Source organism: Herpailurus yagouaroundi, unplaced genomic scaffold, assembly GCF_014898765.1.
Source record: "Herpailurus yagouaroundi ecotype Mexico unplaced genomic scaffold, PumYag 67525, whole genome shotgun sequence".
In the NCBI taxonomy this organism is placed as follows: Eukaryota; Metazoa; Chordata; class Mammalia; order Carnivora; family Felidae; genus Herpailurus; species Herpailurus yagouaroundi.
The window spans coordinates 2,288,575-2,305,338 of record NW_024420331.1 but is presented as its reverse complement, the minus strand read 5'-3'; the positions used below and the strand labels follow the sequence as shown (position 1 = coordinate 2,305,338).

General features: G+C 44.3%; 1 protein-coding gene across 2 annotated transcripts in view; it reads right to left on the bottom strand.

The window, feature by feature from the left end:
- Nucleotides 1-16,764, bottom strand: part of ARHGAP6 (Rho GTPase activating protein 6) — a 457,219-nt gene that overhangs the window by 39,586 nt on the left and 400,869 nt on the right. For both annotated transcript variants that reach the window (XM_040467630.1, XM_040467631.1), the window contains exons 3-6: nt 16,427-16,498; nt 9,532-9,788; nt 7,428-7,623; nt 1,998-2,053 (exon numbers count right to left, since the gene is read on the bottom strand). In XM_040467630.1, the coding sequence (XP_040323564.1) occupies nt 1,998-2,053; nt 7,428-7,623; nt 9,532-9,788; nt 16,427-16,498 (581 nt within the window). The remainder of the gene's footprint in view (nt 1-1,997; nt 2,054-7,427; nt 7,624-9,531; nt 9,789-16,426; nt 16,499-16,764) is intronic.

The window sequence follows — 16,764 nt, the reverse complement described above, 5'->3', positions numbered from 1 at the left end:
TCTGGGCTGACGGCTCAGAGCCTGGAGCCTGTTTCCGATTCTGTGTCTCCCTCTCTCTGCCCTCCCCCGTTCATGCTCTGTCTCTCTCTGTCCCAAAAAAAAAAAAACAAAAAAAAAAAAACAAAAAAAAACGGTTGAACAATTCCCAAAGGGATTTCCTGCCTTCATCATTATACTCGGTTTATTAGCATTTACAACAATAGGAAAACCCAATAGCGAGAGGAAGGGAGTCATAACCCTACACCCTACTTCCATGACCGACAGCCTAACTTCCCTTATGTACTGTTTCCTCCTGTGGAAACAATTATGTGAGTTCGTGAATCACCTCTATGCAGTGAGCTTCCATAAGAATCTATTTGTTCAATCATTCATTCATCCGTTCAATCTCCCGTGTACCAGGCCTCGGTACAGGCTCTCAAAGCACGGTAGGGAATAAAGAGGCAACGTCCTTTTCCACCCTCAGCTCTCAGACTGATACAGAGTCTGGCGATAAACTGGTAATCCCCCAAATGATTAATTAGCTCTTAATATTGTGACAACCGTTCTCAGTAAAAAATGCAGGGTGCTAAGACGTGATGTTCAAAATAAAATGCGGAGTTAAGGCATATTTCACACTAGAATCTAAGTCTAAATAACCACAATTATATCGTTATTGGATAATCCTTAAATGAATCTCCCTGCAGAGATTTTTCCCCTTTGATGGATCCAGATAGAACTGAGAAACCATTTCTGACAGCAGCCTCCTCTCCACCTGAGCAGAACGTGCGTTAGTGTCCCGAATTGCTCATCGATTCCAGCCAAGTTGTCATTAGTGCGCAGCAGGCTGCCAGAACACGGAAAGAGCTTAATCCACATTGTGTGATCTTGGGTTTAACACCGATCTTGAATTGAGCACGGATCAAACTGTGTGATCTTGAATTAAGTGTCTTAGTCTCTCTAAGCCTCAAAGGAAGTGGGTGAAGGAAGGGGCTACTCTCAGAGCTGGTGGGTGGAGTCAATAAGGTAACGTTTTGAAAGCGTTCTCCAGGTCCGCGTAGATGAGCGGCCCCAAAATGTTACTATACCATCTTCCTTCTTGCAAGTCCTGTTGTGAAATGTTAAATGCTGTTCAATAGTCTCTAGTGTGACTATGGAAAATAAAGACAATACTCCTTTCGGAAGCCCCTTTTGTTTTGACAAAAAAAAAAAGAGGCATTTATTTCAGTTAGTTTTATTAATATGAACAAATATTTATTCGGCTTCATCAACTAAAAATTACTTTCCGTTGCCTCCATTTCTGAGTTGCTGAGTTCCTTCTTTCTGTCGGAACCAAGAGAGGAGACTTAACATTTTAATTTTCTCTTGGCCAACAAATGAATTACTTTTTCAAAGGATGGCTTTTGCCTCTTTGGGAAGCCATCAGGAGCACAAATACCTTCCTGATCATAGGCATCGATTCCTGACAGTCTAGGTAGCAAACTTCTGTTGGGGGAATGTGGCACAGCGCTGAAGGAAACCAAGGGGTGCGTGCGGTCCCCACGTGCAAAATGAATTGGGGATCGAGGGTTTTACGGAAACTTACTAAGAATTGTTTAGTTTTGAGAAGGTACAACGATCAAAAATAGCATCTTATATGAAGAGAATGTCAATGGCATTATTCATATTGCATTTTAGTAAAAACAAGTGCTATACAAGAGTCTTCTGCTTATTATCACTTACTGTTTTAGGTGCTCTCTGGATCTCCTGCTTTTATCATTTCCACAAGATGTTTATGAATTAGTTTTGCTTGGCTGTATGTGCCATGGACACATCCAAATGTTTTGCTTTCAAGTGTTTAAGCCTCACTCTATCACAACCTTTCTGAGCCTTTTACCTCTTGGGAGTCAATTATACTCTAATTGGTGGGAGGATACCGCAGAGATATTGAGAAATGAATTTGCATACGCTTGAACTTTGCATGAGGTAATTCATTTGAAAGTCATGTGAAACGTACGACGCGGTCTTTCCTTTTCACTTACTTGTCTCACTCTCTTTTTTGAGCTTCCAACTCGGAATATCCCCACTGTCTGGAGGCCTGCAAAGAAGCAAACAAAATCAACAGTCCGGTTTTACGGCTCGAAACTCTGGAGGAAATCACCGTAGACCCAGAATAGGATGCCAGCACCCAGCTGCAACTCGCAGAGCAGTAACAGCACAATCGCGTGCACTAACGGTTCTTCATCCCACTCTATGGTCTGCGGGCACCTCCAGCTTAACTCTGCAGGCACCAGGGGCGTGCCATGTTAAACATTTGTGTGATGAAAAATTTGTCACGTGATAGCGTGTATTTCCACATCTTCTCCATATGAAAAAAGTAACCTTTTCTTTGTTATTCGGAATGATTACTTAAACATAAATTCTATACGAATTTTTAGCTCTCCCTCAGTTGTAAAACTAGATATTTCTTGTTTCACTGATTATAATGAACACAAGCACTTATCAATGAAAATCTAGAAAGTGCAGAAAAAGGTAAAAGGTAATGTACTTTTCAAAATAACGGATGCAGAAATAACCACAATGAATATTTTGGTTTATTTCTGTCCAGCCTTTACTCGGTGTGTGCGTGCGTGCGCGTGTGTGTTCTTTTTACATAGCTGAGCCAGAGTTTTTGTCGCTTCAGGTTTGATTCTGGGGGGCAGGAGTACTCCCTAAGAAGTATCATGTACTTCAGGGGCACAGAATGTCTGAACCATGCAAGCCATTAATCATCAGCACTGCTGATCACCATCTCCATTTATTTTTTTCATTGGTGGCTCATTTTCTCTTCATTTGGGATCATCAGTTATGAGGGCGATGGTGGGTTCGGAGCTGCCAATGGACATTTTGCAGCCACGTGAAGAGAGTTGGTCTGAGAGGAAAGCCACCAAACAGGCTCGTGCTCTCATGCCATCATTTGATTCCTGGATCCAGTAGTGCCTGAATTTAGATACAATACTGAGACTTCCGTATGTAAATGGGATTGGGGGAGGGGGGTGGTGGTGCTTTGCTGATCGAGTTTTATCTGGGTTCCTCTCTCTTGCCACTGAAAAGGTTCTGACTAGTACGACGTATAATTACATTGGAAAGAATTTCAATCTTTATAACATTATTTCTTTCATCCAGAACCAAAGTAAACATCTTAATTTGTTTAAGTCACGTTTTAGATTTGTTGGTAGAGCTTTGCCGTTTTCTTTACAGAACTTTCTTGGTTTCTTATTACAGATATTCTGGGTATATTTTTGGTATTAGTATGAGTGAATTATTTTATTGTGATGGTATATAACTGATTATTGCTCTTATATAGGAAATGGGTATCTTTTTGTAGACATATTTTATGGTCTTGCCACATGATGCATTAGGTATAAGCCCTTTTTGGTTGGTTTTCCAGGGTTTTTTAGTTAGAAGAGATAACATCTATAATTACAAATCCATTTATAAATATAATTATGAATCCATACATCCCATTTATCAGTTCTATACCTTATAAATGGTATCCTGAATTTCCAGACTAATTTGAGAGAATCATGGTGAGAGGCTAATTATTGCTGATTTGCATCATCACGTCTTTGTGCCCTTGGTGGGATTTTGCTCTGCATCTGTTTGCAAAAGACTCCTGTACCTTCTTTGTCGCTTCTGTCGGTGTGTCTGCCTCCTAAGTGAGTCCAACCCCTAGCTTAATTTATTGTTTCTACCTCTCTGTGAGCTTAAAAACAGGGTAATTGAGCTATTTAGAATCACTCCAGAATTAAATTTCACATCTGCAAAAGGAGTATGAGTATCCACCTGAAAAGTTATGCAACGATTCAATTAATGCATATAAAGGGCTTAGAATCATATCTGGCATCTGCCGTTATAAAGAGAGAAACAGACCCTGAATGAATGGGATGAGTCTCCTTTGTGCAAAATAGAAAACCTTAATATAATAGCAGGTGTTAGCAAATGTTCGGTTTGGCTGCATTTGCTCTCCGATTTTCTGATGGCTTCTGAATAGCTGAAATTTCTACAGAAGTATCACATAAGGGCATTTTCTTTTTCTTTTTTTTTTTTTTTTAAAGTTTATTTATTTTTTTGGGACAGAGAGAGACAGAGCATGAACGGGGGAGGGGCAGAGAGAGAGGGAGACACAGAACCGGAAACAGGCTCCAGGCTCCGAGCCATCAGCCCAGAGCCCGACGCGGGGCTCGAACTCACGGACCGCGAGATCGTGACCTGAGCTGAAGTCGGCCGCTTAACCGACTGCGCCACCCAGGCGCCCCACATAAGGGCATTTTCTACGCAAGCGGGACTATTCATTTGGTTGAATCCCTCCAGACTCTTCAGAAATGCCCATTTCCATGACATCATTTCCTCGATTATGGTACTTTTTCACTCGGCAAAAACGACAGTAATTTTAAAAAATGACTAGTTACTGATCAAGTGCAAGAACTCCTACGTATCTCAATTGATTATAATCTGATTTAAGTTTCTAAAATATTTGTTTGTTTGCTTATTTATCGGTAGAGCAAATGGCAGCTTGCAGGCAGTCAATGCCATTCTCTGACACAAGCTATGCCGTGACTCTCCTTCAAAGAAAACATGCAGTCTAGGCATTTAGTAACCCCGACTTAAGGTAGCCACTGAAAAAACAGGTGTACATCAAAAAAGGCATAGATGTGGCAAAGGACCGTGACTTTGCTGGGGCCTGTCCCAGAAATCGACATGATCACCTTTCTCTCCTTTTCATCAGGAACTAGAATGGAAACTTGACCCACACCACCTGGACCTCAGGCTTAGGAAGTATCAAGTAAAGAGGGCAGGCATGATAACCCTCAAAATCAGCCCAAATCCCAGAAAGGTAATAGCACTTGAGTCTCCACTATACTGTCTGTGTTTTTGTTGTTGTCATTGTTTTCAAAGCTGTGCTTCTGGGAAATTGAGGATGCTTAGGGATTCTTTTTTTTTTTTTTTTGATATGAAATTTATTGTCAAATTGGTTTCCATACAGCCCCAACAGGTGCCCTCCTCAATGCCCATCACCCACTTTCCCCTCCCCCCCAACCCCCATCAACCCTCAGTTTATTCTCAGTATTTAAGAGTCAGTTATGGTTTGCCTCCTTCCCTCTCTGTAACGTTTTTTTTCCCCCTTCTCCTCCCCCCTGGTCTTCTGTTGGGTTTCTCAGGATCCACATGTGAGTGAAAACATATGGTATCTGTCTTTCTCTGCCTGACTTATTTCACTTAGCATAACGCTCTCCAGTTCCACCCACCGTTGCTACAAAAGGCCACATTTCATTCTTCCTCATTGTCAAGTAGTATTCCATTGTGTATATAAACCACAATTTCTTTATCCATTCGTCAGTTGATGGACATTTAGGCTCTTTCCATCATTTGGCTATTGTTGAAAGCGCTGTTATAGACATTGGGGTACAAGTGCCCCTGTGCATCAGCACTCCTGTATCCCTTGGGTGAATTCCTAGCAGTGCTACTGCTGGGTCACAGGGTAGATCTATTTTTAATTTTTCGAGGAACCTTCACACTGTTTTCCAGAGCGGCTGCACCAGTTTGCATTCCCACCGACAGTGCAAGAGGGTCCCCGTTTCTCCACATCCTCGCCAGCATCTATAGTCTCCGATTTGTTCATTTTAGCCACTGTGACCGGCGTGAGGTGGTATCTCAGTGTGGTTTTGATTTGTATTTCCCCGATGAGGAGTGACGTCTGAGCATATAGTATAGAAAGCATCTGGGCGCAAGGGAAAGGGTGGCGCACACAGACATGGATGGAGTCAAGGTCATTGTCCAAGCCCAATTTCGGAGGGAATGAATAGATCTTTGACAAAAGTTTATAAGGCTAAAGTGGATCATACTCTCTGCTACCCATTTCCCAAACTGGCAGATAGAGTCTTACGAAAGAATTGTTTTTATGGTTTGCTCTTTTTTTCATTGGTTTTAAGGGACCAAGATTAATATCCGTTTGCATCTGAACACGTCTCTTTTCTGGAGCTAAATACCACGGAAACCAGAAACGGAATCAGGGCCTTGAGAGATCACCCAGGATAATCTTGTCTCTTTTAGGCCCTACGCTGCATGTTAACTATTCCAAAAAAGGAAGCCCTGTCCAGTTTTTTAGTAAGCTTAAAGGAAAGGCTATTTTTCAAATTATAATTCATGACAATTTATTTTAAAAAACAGAATAGAAAAACAAAGTTTTCTTTCTTCCACATAAGCAGTTACTCAACCTGGCCCTAGAGTTTAAATGATTGGAGTACAATTCTCACTTAGGACTCTTTAAAATGCTTACAGTTCACTCTCGATGCTTTTTACAGGTGAAAACTATAATTATAAAAGTATGAGTCGCTTTTTCTACCTCCTAGTGAAATTTTGGCTGAATTTGCATATTTGCTGTACTGAATTCTTTAGTTGCTAAGCTATTTTTAAAAATAATTCCATGCAAGTAATATTTATTGGACACCTACATTGTATTAACCGTGATAGTAAGTGCTGGGAATTCAAAATGACTAAGAAATTTTCCTTGACCTCCAGCTTACCTTCCCAGGAGAAGAGACATACGGACACACACACACACACACACACACACACACACACACACGTACATATAAAAATTCTGTATAGACAAAGAAAGCTTCAATATGTATCAGTTTTATTAAGTCATCCATATGTTACCTAGTGATTAAGACATTTAGAAATCCCCTTAATAATTTTTTTATAAAGTCCCAGTTTTACTGGAAACAATGAACTTATCTCATGTCCACAAAACGCATGCGGACACTATAGGAAACACATTCAGATTATGGAGATGGCAGTTCAATGGGCCAAAAGCCTACATTTCAGAAAAATTTTTGAAGAAGGCTATATTGTTTTTAAGTCAACATATTACCTGGAGTTGAGTTGCCAAAAGGGTCATTGTGAAGGATCTGAAGTGGACATCTTCCCGCAAAAACACAAATAGCCATATAGAAAGCTGTTGCCAAAAACCATGTATTTTCTATTCATGTAAGAAATGGTTTGCAAATCTTTTTGTTTGTTTGTTTCTTTGTTTGCTTGTTTGAAGCTGGACTCTTATTTTTTTTAAGGAAGCCTTGTTAGTAACCTCAATGCATGAAAAAGATAAAAGTGGCTGTGCTCTGTTTGAAGGGAGGCTTGGGGACAGACCCAGCCCAACAGATCTTGGCCTCCCCTAAGATACTCGGCCTCCAGGTTCACTTCTGAGGACCACTGGGCGTTGGGCGGCCTCAACACTGTCAAGTTGATTTTTGTCCCCCACAACCTTCTTCAGCCCAGTACCCTTTTAGGCACACACTCAGATCTGTAAGGAGACGTCAGCCCAGAGTCTGATCAGCCGACTAAAGCGCTGAACTTGGGCGCTTAAATCCATGATGCTTGAATAAATGAAAGTCTCCCATACATGATCACTGACAGACAAATCTGCTTACCGTGTTTTTCTAGATGCTGACAGCAGCTGTCCACCAGCCTGGGGACCTGTCTGTAAATGGGATTCAGACTCAGTTTCTTATCTCTGGCTTTCTCTTTTTTACTATGAGCCTCCGCAGGCAAGGAGAGTTGTAAAGCTTCTAGTAGTCGAGACTGACTGTCGTCAAGATCTGTGATAGAATCCACTGACATCGCACCCTGCAAATTATACACAGCCATGAACAAAGAGTGCAGATGGGGAAAATGAAAACAGCTTCCCTCAGAGGCTCTCCGATAACGCTTTTGCCCATGACTGCCTGTCACACTTACAAGAGCGCCGCTCGGTTGAATCATGCTGTTTGTACGTTAGACGGAAAGCAGCAAACACCTTTCGAAAAAGTTAGGAAACTACCACAACACAGGGCCAGGTAATGGCAGCCAAAATTTCGACACACAACATTTTCCAAATGGAAGACACTTCGTGCCTTGGAACAAGAGAAGAATCACATACTCGATGAATGAGGTCAAGTGAGAGGAGCCTTGGGAGTAAAAAGCAGATCGCAACTATGACTCTAGGGGGTAGAGTTTTAAAACTGGATTCCATGGGATGGTCTTAGTGTTGTGTCCCCCCAGAAATGGCATAAAGGGCTTTATCAGGGAAGTGGTTCCCGGAGACGGCTGCAGGGGTGAGGAAATGAGAGCGGGAAGGGAGGGCGGTGGATGAGAAGCGCCACTAAGCCTATGACGAGCCCGGGGGCAGCTCGTGCCCCAGGCCCTGGGGACGACCGGGAGACCATGGAGGTCAAGCATCTCAGAGGTAACCATGCTAGGGAGCGAGTGAGCTGGGCTATTTATACCACAAGCCTCAAGAGTCATTGATTAAGGGCAACTCCCGGTAGGGGCGGGGAGGCGACGTTGACGTCTCGGCACTTGCGGCCTGTCATCTGCATGGGTGGGTGCCTCTGGCCATCAGAGAGAGCCTTTGGCGGAGATGGGGTGCTGGTGGGTGGGGGGAGGGCCGCCATGTTGGGAAGGGTGAGGGCTGAGCATAGGGGAGTAGCACACCAGCCACGTCGGTACAGCCCCCCGGCCTTCGATGAAGCACAGAGGAAGGAGTCCGCAGCCGGTGTCCCGGCAAGGCCTGGACAGAGGAGAGGGCATCGGGCAGTCCCGTTGCCCGGGCCCCAGATTCCCCGAAAGTTCCAACGTGGAGCTCAGGTGTTACTGCCACCCAACATGCAATCTGAGAGACAGTGATAAAGCTGGAAGAACGACAATGGTGTCATTGCCTCATCTGTAAACGTAGCTGGAGCCTTGAGAACAGCAGAGGCCCAGGCACGCCCTTGATCTTGGAGAGGTCTCGGACGTGGATTTTAAGTGGGGAGTGTTGGGGCTTTTACCGAGGGCAGCAGTGAGTGGCTGGGGGTGGCGCACATTTGGGGTCTCCAGGCAAGAGGAAAAGGTGACCGAGGGAATTCTAGAGACGCTTATCAACGGACCCAGCCAATCACCAAGCGGTTGGCCTGGACACTCAGCTTCCCTGGATCGAAACATGAAGTTTGAAGCCCCAAACAACAGCACAGTGCCTAGAACACAGCCGCCAATTAAGAAATGGCACCCTGTTGTTACAGTACTGATTGGAGAGGACATATGTTCTCTCTCTCTATCTATATACGTATAGTGAAAAAAGTTCCATTGATGAAACAAAATCTCATTGTTTCTGAAGACTGGTAGCCAAGCCACTGGGCCAGGTGGGTTCCTGGACTAGAGACCGAGAGAGTAACCAGAACACCTGGCCCTGCCCCCAAGCCCCACAGTCTCAAGGGCAAGTCCGGTAGTACATCAGCAGATCACACTAGAGCACGGTCAACAGTGACACTGTGGAATGTTCAGGATCTCATGGGGGCACACGGGTAACCAAGGAGGGGCCCCCCCACAGCTCTGAGAGGGGTCAGGAAAAGGCTCCGAGGGTGCGCCCGGTGCCCTATGGCCAGTGCAAATTGTCCCCGAATGGGGCCGTTGACAGATACCTGGACTACATTTTCAGTTTTCACATGAGCAAAGACTCCAAGAATAACGCTCTGGTTGTTTCAGCAGTGGTGTCAGAGAAAGCACCGGCCAACTCACCCTCCTCCTGGCCCGAGGAGCCGGTTCTGGGGTGTTCGGGGACGTTGACTCATTTGGTGTTTCCGAGGTGGAGCTGAGAGATGAGTTACTGCTTGAGAGTTCTTTGTTTTGTCTTTTATTTCCAAATGGGAGGAGGGAAGCCACGAAATCGGACGCGTCCTTTTGTTCGTCCCTCTGTGAGTCCTGCTTGAGTTTATAGGCCCGGTCATTTGCAATGACTTGGGATAAGGGCATTCCAAATGCCTGTGGGATGAATTCTGGAACCAAAAAACAAACATTCACTTTCAGCCATGACCGGACCAGGGAAGGCCCTCACTCGTGTTTTAGACCTAAGAGCAGACATATTCAAATGCCTGTTTCTCGAAGAACTGATTCATCAATCAAAATACAGAGGTGGCTTTTGTATTTATCAGAGTGGCCAACATTTCTATTTCTATCAAGCAGGCCAGTATGGTTTTAGAAATCTAGGCCTCTGGTCTCCCCAACCCCCGCCCCGCCCCACCGCCGACATATCTCAAGTATGTTTTAAAGGCAAAAACTTTGGGGTGCCTGGGTGGCTCAGTCGGTTAAGCGTCTGACTTCAGCTCAGGTCATGATCTCACGGTTTGTGGGTTCGAGCCCCCCGTCAGGCTCCGTGCTGACAGCTCGGAGCCTGGGGCCTGCTTCGGATTCTGTGTCTCCCTCTCTCTCTGCCCCTTCCCTGCTCATGCCAAAAATAAATAAACATTAAAAAAAAATTTAAAGGACCAGACCTTTTGTTAGCCTTACACTCCCCATCTTCGATTTATGGGTCTCCAGAGCCCCCGGAACATACAAGGCATGAAAAGGCTGCATGTATCCATTTATTCAGCAGGGAGTGTAAGGCTAACAAAAGGTCTGGTCCTTGCTCTTGAAGGATTCAGAGTCGGGGAGGGGGTCAGATATGTAAATAGCTACAGAGGTGTGTCTGCCACGTGCTATAAAGCAGAGATGCACGGAAGCAAAGACTGAAGTTCAATGAAGTGGATCTACTTTGAGGTTCCCCGTAAACGAGCCAGTAGGCGAAATGAGAACTGACCAGTGACGGGCCCAGGATACAACGTGTTAAATCCTCTCGTAAGGACAATTTGGGGGGAAGGAGCATAATGCAGAGATCTACGGCTTTATTTGGAGACGTACACACGGTTGTTTTCTGGATCACGGTAGTAAGTCCATATGTATACGTGTCTGTTGTAAGCACACTAATCCTTAGGGCTGGGCATTTTATTGGCAATATTTTAGATTTATGCTGAAAAGCATTAATAATTAAGTTAAATGCATTATTTCTTTTAGAGTCAAAATTACATCTCCTAGCAGCAGAATATTGGAGTCTAGGCTCTCCCTTGTTTTTATAACCCCTACGAATCAAACCAGAATGATCAAGAGAAAACAGTTCTAAGACTTGTTTGTTCTTTGAAAGGAAAAGCTAACATTAAATCAGGTGGAAAGAGGCTTTGGAAGGTTTTCTTCCTTGATCTATGGCCAGTGATTTTTAACATCACTGGGCTAATGACCAAGTCTACATCAAAAGCAGAAATGGGGGGTGCCGAGGTGGCTCGGTGGGCTGAACCTGGGACTCTTGACTTCGGCTCAGGTCATGATCTCACAGTTTGTGAGTTCAAGCCCCACATCGAGATCCACACTGAAAGCTCAGAACCTGCTTGGGATTCTCTCTCTCCCTCTCTCTCTGCCTCTCCCTTGCTTGCTCTCTCTCTCTCTCTCTCCTTTTTGAAATAAATAAATAAACAAAAAAATTATCTAAAAAAAGCAGAAATGGTACTTGAGAAGCCTGCACCCTTGGTTCCATCAAAACATGAATCTGTTTTAAAGCGAAAAATCAAAACGTTACCATTTGGGGATTTTCGGAGGATGTTTACCATTCTCCATCATTCTCAACAAACTAGGTGGCATATGATAACACACAAAAAATTAGGCATGTTTTTGAGTGACTGTTGTAGACAAGTGCAGCAAGACGCAATGCTCACTATTGATAAAAGGCCACCTCCACCAACTAGCAAAATTAGAAAGGAAAGGGGACAATACCAGACCACTGGCTGTGCACGCCAGGATTTATCGCGTAAATCAGCGCTGTCTTGTGTATGGGAATAATCAAATCGTCTTACTTCAAAACAACCGGGGAGGGGTGCCCGGGTGTCTCAGTTGGTCAAGTGGCCGACTCAGGCTCAGGTCAGGATCTCACAGCTTGTGAGTTCGAGCTCCGCATGGGGCTCTCTGCTGTCGGCACGGAGCCTGCTTCGGATCCTCTGTCTCCTCTCTCTGCCCCTCCCTAGGTTGTTCGCTCTATCTCAAAGATGGGGCTACGGACTCCTCTCTTAGCCAGTTTTTCCACATAAGGAAAACCAACCAGGCTCATTTAGAGTTGCTGATATCCCTAGAAAAATGGTTTCCTTTGGTATCCATCGTTTTTAATGTCCAAACCTCTGTCACCCTGCTTGCAAATTGGAATAATTGAATACCAATTAAACAGATGGAATACAAGCCTCTCCATTTTTATTTCTCTTTTATTCTTACTCAAGAGCCGATCCTCTAACAGAGTTTTATTTTTCCCTAACAGGCTTTCTTTCCTGGCTGAGTTTATTTATCCTCTCAGTGACAGAGTTTTAATGTAGTCTCTGGTTTCTTGTCGTTGTCTCTTGAGAACCCTTACAAGCTTCAGAAAGGAGGCCTTTCCACGCTCTAAACTTGTGTCACAGTGTCTACAGTCCCTGGAAAATTCTAAGCAGGATTTTTGAATATTTCTGCTTCCCCAAATGTGGCTATTGTCAAATTGAGGACTCATCACAAATCTATTGAGCAAAACCTTCGTCAGGTGTAAATAAAATGTTGGGTGCACATGCTCGTCTGTGGATTCAAAATGCTTCTCTTGCGGGGGGGAAACCCTAGAGACTCAGTGTTGATAGTGGCTAATACAGCTGATAATAGGTTTTTAAAACCAGATGGACATTTCCCAAGACTCACTGTTCTGGGGCCAGGGACAGTGTGTGTCATGTTCTCATCTACAGTATGTGTTTGCTAGGAACACTGCCTTCCCTGCTGGGTTCGTTCGTAGCAACGGTGAACTTTCCCGCCCGGTGAACCTTGGATCCCTACTGCCACTTCCGTATCTGTGCCTTCCCGCCATGTGGCAGAAACCTGCGTGTGCGAGGTTCCGCTTGCCTCCTGCTCATGGCTCTCTTCTATTGTCACTGACTTTGACTCGTGGTCAGACCCCTGATCTACCCTCACTGTTGGTGGCTTGGATGTCTACCTAAAGGGCCCATCTGATTCTCCGTCCTCACATCTCCTGACCTTCTCCTCTCCTCTTACTTTTTCCTTCCTGCCACCTTTTCCAACCACTCGCTCGGTCCCACCCTGGACCGTGTCCTCACCAGAAGTGATTCCGCCTCTAGATTCAGGCTTCCTCCCTCCACTCGCGTCCTACTCCCATCCCAAGTTCACGTGTCACACTGCAGTGTGGCAATCTGTTTAAGCACACCATTAAGATGTCCCTCCTCCTTCATACGCTTTGATGGCGCCTCAATGTTCTCGGCATGCAGACCAAACATTGTGCTGGGGCCCACACGGTCCCGTGCAAGGTGGCCCCTTCTTACTCTGCCCTGCAACCACCACCACTGCCCGCGCCCCGACCTCTGGTTCTCTCAGTTCTGGCAACAGCACTCAAAGACAGCGTTTCGTGCGTTCTCTTCGCGAAGTTCCACATGGTGATAACCGATATTTGATTTTTCTACTTGGCGTGATACCAGTTCGGCACAAAGAAAGGTGCCACGCCTAAATTATCGCCAGATTTTATATCCATAAATATACGGCATAATCTGAAAATATCCTGTGGAGAGGGGACCTGCCTCCCAGACTTAGGCCACCAAAAAACCTACTCCCCCTGTGCTCTGATTAGGAACCACATTAACTGGAACGAAGTAGCTATTTTAAAATCCTTTTCCCCCAAATGATTTCTTTCTTGACACAAGAAAGAAACTTTCTGAAGTTCTGAAAGTTTAAAAAATGCTTTTGGGTTGCCAAGTAATTTAACTAAGAGAAATTAAGGACTGGGAAGCATTCTGTATGAAAATATGTTTTCCGACCCAGCATCAATCTTGAATTAGTTTCCATATGGAATTCAAAAGTCATATGGGCAGGAGGGACACAGCAGTGTCACACGATCTGCTGTGTTTCATGTCCAGGCAATTAAATAAAATGCAGGACGTAATTCATTCTGATTGAATCAATTAATCTAGCAGCATATCCAACACTTAATGAATCACTCTTTATTGGGAGAGCAATTCGATTCTAAAAAGCTGCCCCTATTTATTTTTAGATGACCTAACCCAAGAGGTCACTTAGAGTTTCCTGTTTTCCTTCTTTTACTCTTGGATTCAAATGATTATCATTTTCCACATGTGCAGCTGTTAGGAACCCCAATGTTAATATTCAAGTGGAAGAAAATCATGTGAACCATTACAACCATGTAAGACCTACATGCTACCCCCTCACGCTCTGGTCCCCAGGTTGTTCAGAAAACATGACATTTAATTAAGAGCTACTTTAAAAGAGAAAAAAAAAAAACCCTCTTTTGCCATGAAGCCTAATATTTCTCCCTTTAGTTGGATGGGCGATGTGTCTTTTTTTTTTTTTAATATTTTTTTAAGTTTACTCATTTATTTTGAGACAGACAGAGACAGCGCAGGTGGGGGAAGGGCAGAGAGAGAGAGAGAGGGAGAGAGAGAATCCCAAGCAGGCTAGCTGCCAGCGCAGAGCCCGACGTGGGGCTCGAACCCACGAAACCGTGAGATCATGACCTGAGCTGAAACCAAGAGTCTGACGCTTCAGCGACTGAGCCACCCTGGTGCCCTGATGTGTCTTCCTTTTCCCAGGCAGCTCCCTGGGCAACCTTATGGAACTCCGCCAAATTTTCACCGGGCCTACGTAATTCCTAAGTACGATTTGGTCTGCAAAATGTATAATGGCTCCGTACCTATTGGTCAATTACTTCCCCTGGCCCTTCCTTTTCTGCTCATTCACATCCTTGCTTCCTGTTGTTCTGGAATATAAGGAAGCACACACACATCTCCCTCTGTTGAGGGAACTCAGTCGTCTCCCGCAGAAAATGCTCATTCTGCTCAGTCTAGCCTGAATGGGCACTTGTGAAGAGTCACTTGAAAGTCTGCATTCTGAGTATTCAAATCCGAGTATTCAGATCATCAACCTAGAATAAACCAACTTTAAAGGTACACATTCCTAATGCGAGTCTGTGTGGTCCCATTAATTCACTATATAAACACTGAGAATTACTCTAATCTCGTGAGGCAAAGGTCGTCAGTGGCAAGAACAGAAGGGGCAAAACCTCTAGTTTAAAAAAGCTATCCTGGTTACTAATAGCCATTGAAAAATAAGGGTAAGAACATATGAACCGATTAAAAAGAACACAACTTATCAGACTGCGATAGGTAGCTGGGCAAGAATTAAGGCCCTTTGCCCTGATTACACCAGCAGCAGATTCTGCTGTGACACGATGTGCCCTGGTGAGTACGCTAGTCAATATGGACCGGAATTCACATGTCAGAAGCCGCACATTCATAGTTTACAGAAGCCCTCCTGTCCAGTTGCCCTTACAGACCGGTGGAATTATACTTTCTGGGGTGGGGGTCTGGGCACTGGGCATTTTAAAGGGTGCACACGGTTTTATTCTACTGTGCAGCCAGAGGTAGGGAATCACTCATATTTTCATCTCCTTTTCTCCAGCGTGAGGTAAACATTTGAAATGTCTGGAGACATCCTGGTGGGGGGCGGTGCTACTGGCATCTAGTGGTAGGGGCCAGAGATGCCGCTGAGCGTCTCACGCAATGGACAGGACAGCCTCCATAACAAAAAATGATCCAGCCTAAAACGTCAGTAGACCCAGGTTGAGAAATCCCGCTCTAAGGGAAGTAAAACATTGATTCTCCATTCTTTAGGACTTTTCAAATCTCCTTTGAGTCCAAAGAACCAAATGTCGTGACACTTTAGGCACAGTTCAAGACATGGGTGTAGAGGCTGGGATCTTTTCAAGCAGAAATTCAATCATTATAGAAAAGAACTCCGAGGTGAGACATATGGGTCTCCTCTCTCAACACTCATTCATGGTGTCACATAAAATGGAAATACATTCATACGACGGCACTGTTCCGCGGTCATTTCATATGGGCCCATACAAACAGGCCACAGAAAGTTGTACTGTGCTAATGGGGCCCAGGTGCCCATTAGGCAGGCTCAGTGAATATTAGTTAAAAATGACCACAAATACCTCTCAAAGAGTGGCTAATGTGTCAGCTCCCTAAATGGACACAGAAGGGACACAGAACAGTATGAAGACAGTCGACAATCCCCAAAACATATAGGGCAAAACATAAGCCTGCTGTGATCTAACACAGAAATGCGGAGAATGGCCCATCTCCAGTAGCTCATGAGGATGAGACTGTTTCTTTCCAGTAGTCATGGTAGGCAAATCCAAACTTTTTCTGATTCAACTAGCCCTGCCTAACTATCTGGCCTTGCCAGACAGCTGGTTAGCGTTAGAGATGCTGTCCATGGCTACTCAACCAGGTTCTTCTTATGCGTTGCTGATTGGCCAGCATCATAATTGGAACCATAAACTTGGCCGAGGTCACACTTTGCTCAAACCAGTTGAATTCATCAACTCAGTACAGGGCCACTCAAACACAAAAGAGTAGACCAAAACAGGCTTTAATGACATTCTGTTGTAGAAAGCCAGTTTACATAATAGAGTTGAACTGCATAAATCTATGCAATTCAAAAACCCCACCAAATTCAACCATTATGCTCCACGGAGGATGCATCCGCTGTGGTTCCTTCTGTCCTTTACCTCGGTCTTTGTTTTTCTCCTTTCCTAGTGAATCCAGTTTCTTTCTCAAAGACTTCTTTCTCTTCTGCCCATCTGCAAATATTAAAAGAATGACAAATTGTAAACACAAGCTATACGTGTGACATCTTACACTATCAGTGACTACATTTGAGCAAAAGCATGACTTCTTGCTTACTTCATTTATAATTTGGCATCTTAAACAGAGTAATGGCTCTGAAAATACATGAAAATCCCTGACGCGGGCAGTACGCACAGCCAGAATCTTGACGTACGCTCCTAAATTTTGTTTCAATCATGGAAAGTACAGGAAACTTACCTCCTTCAGAATTAACTTAGTG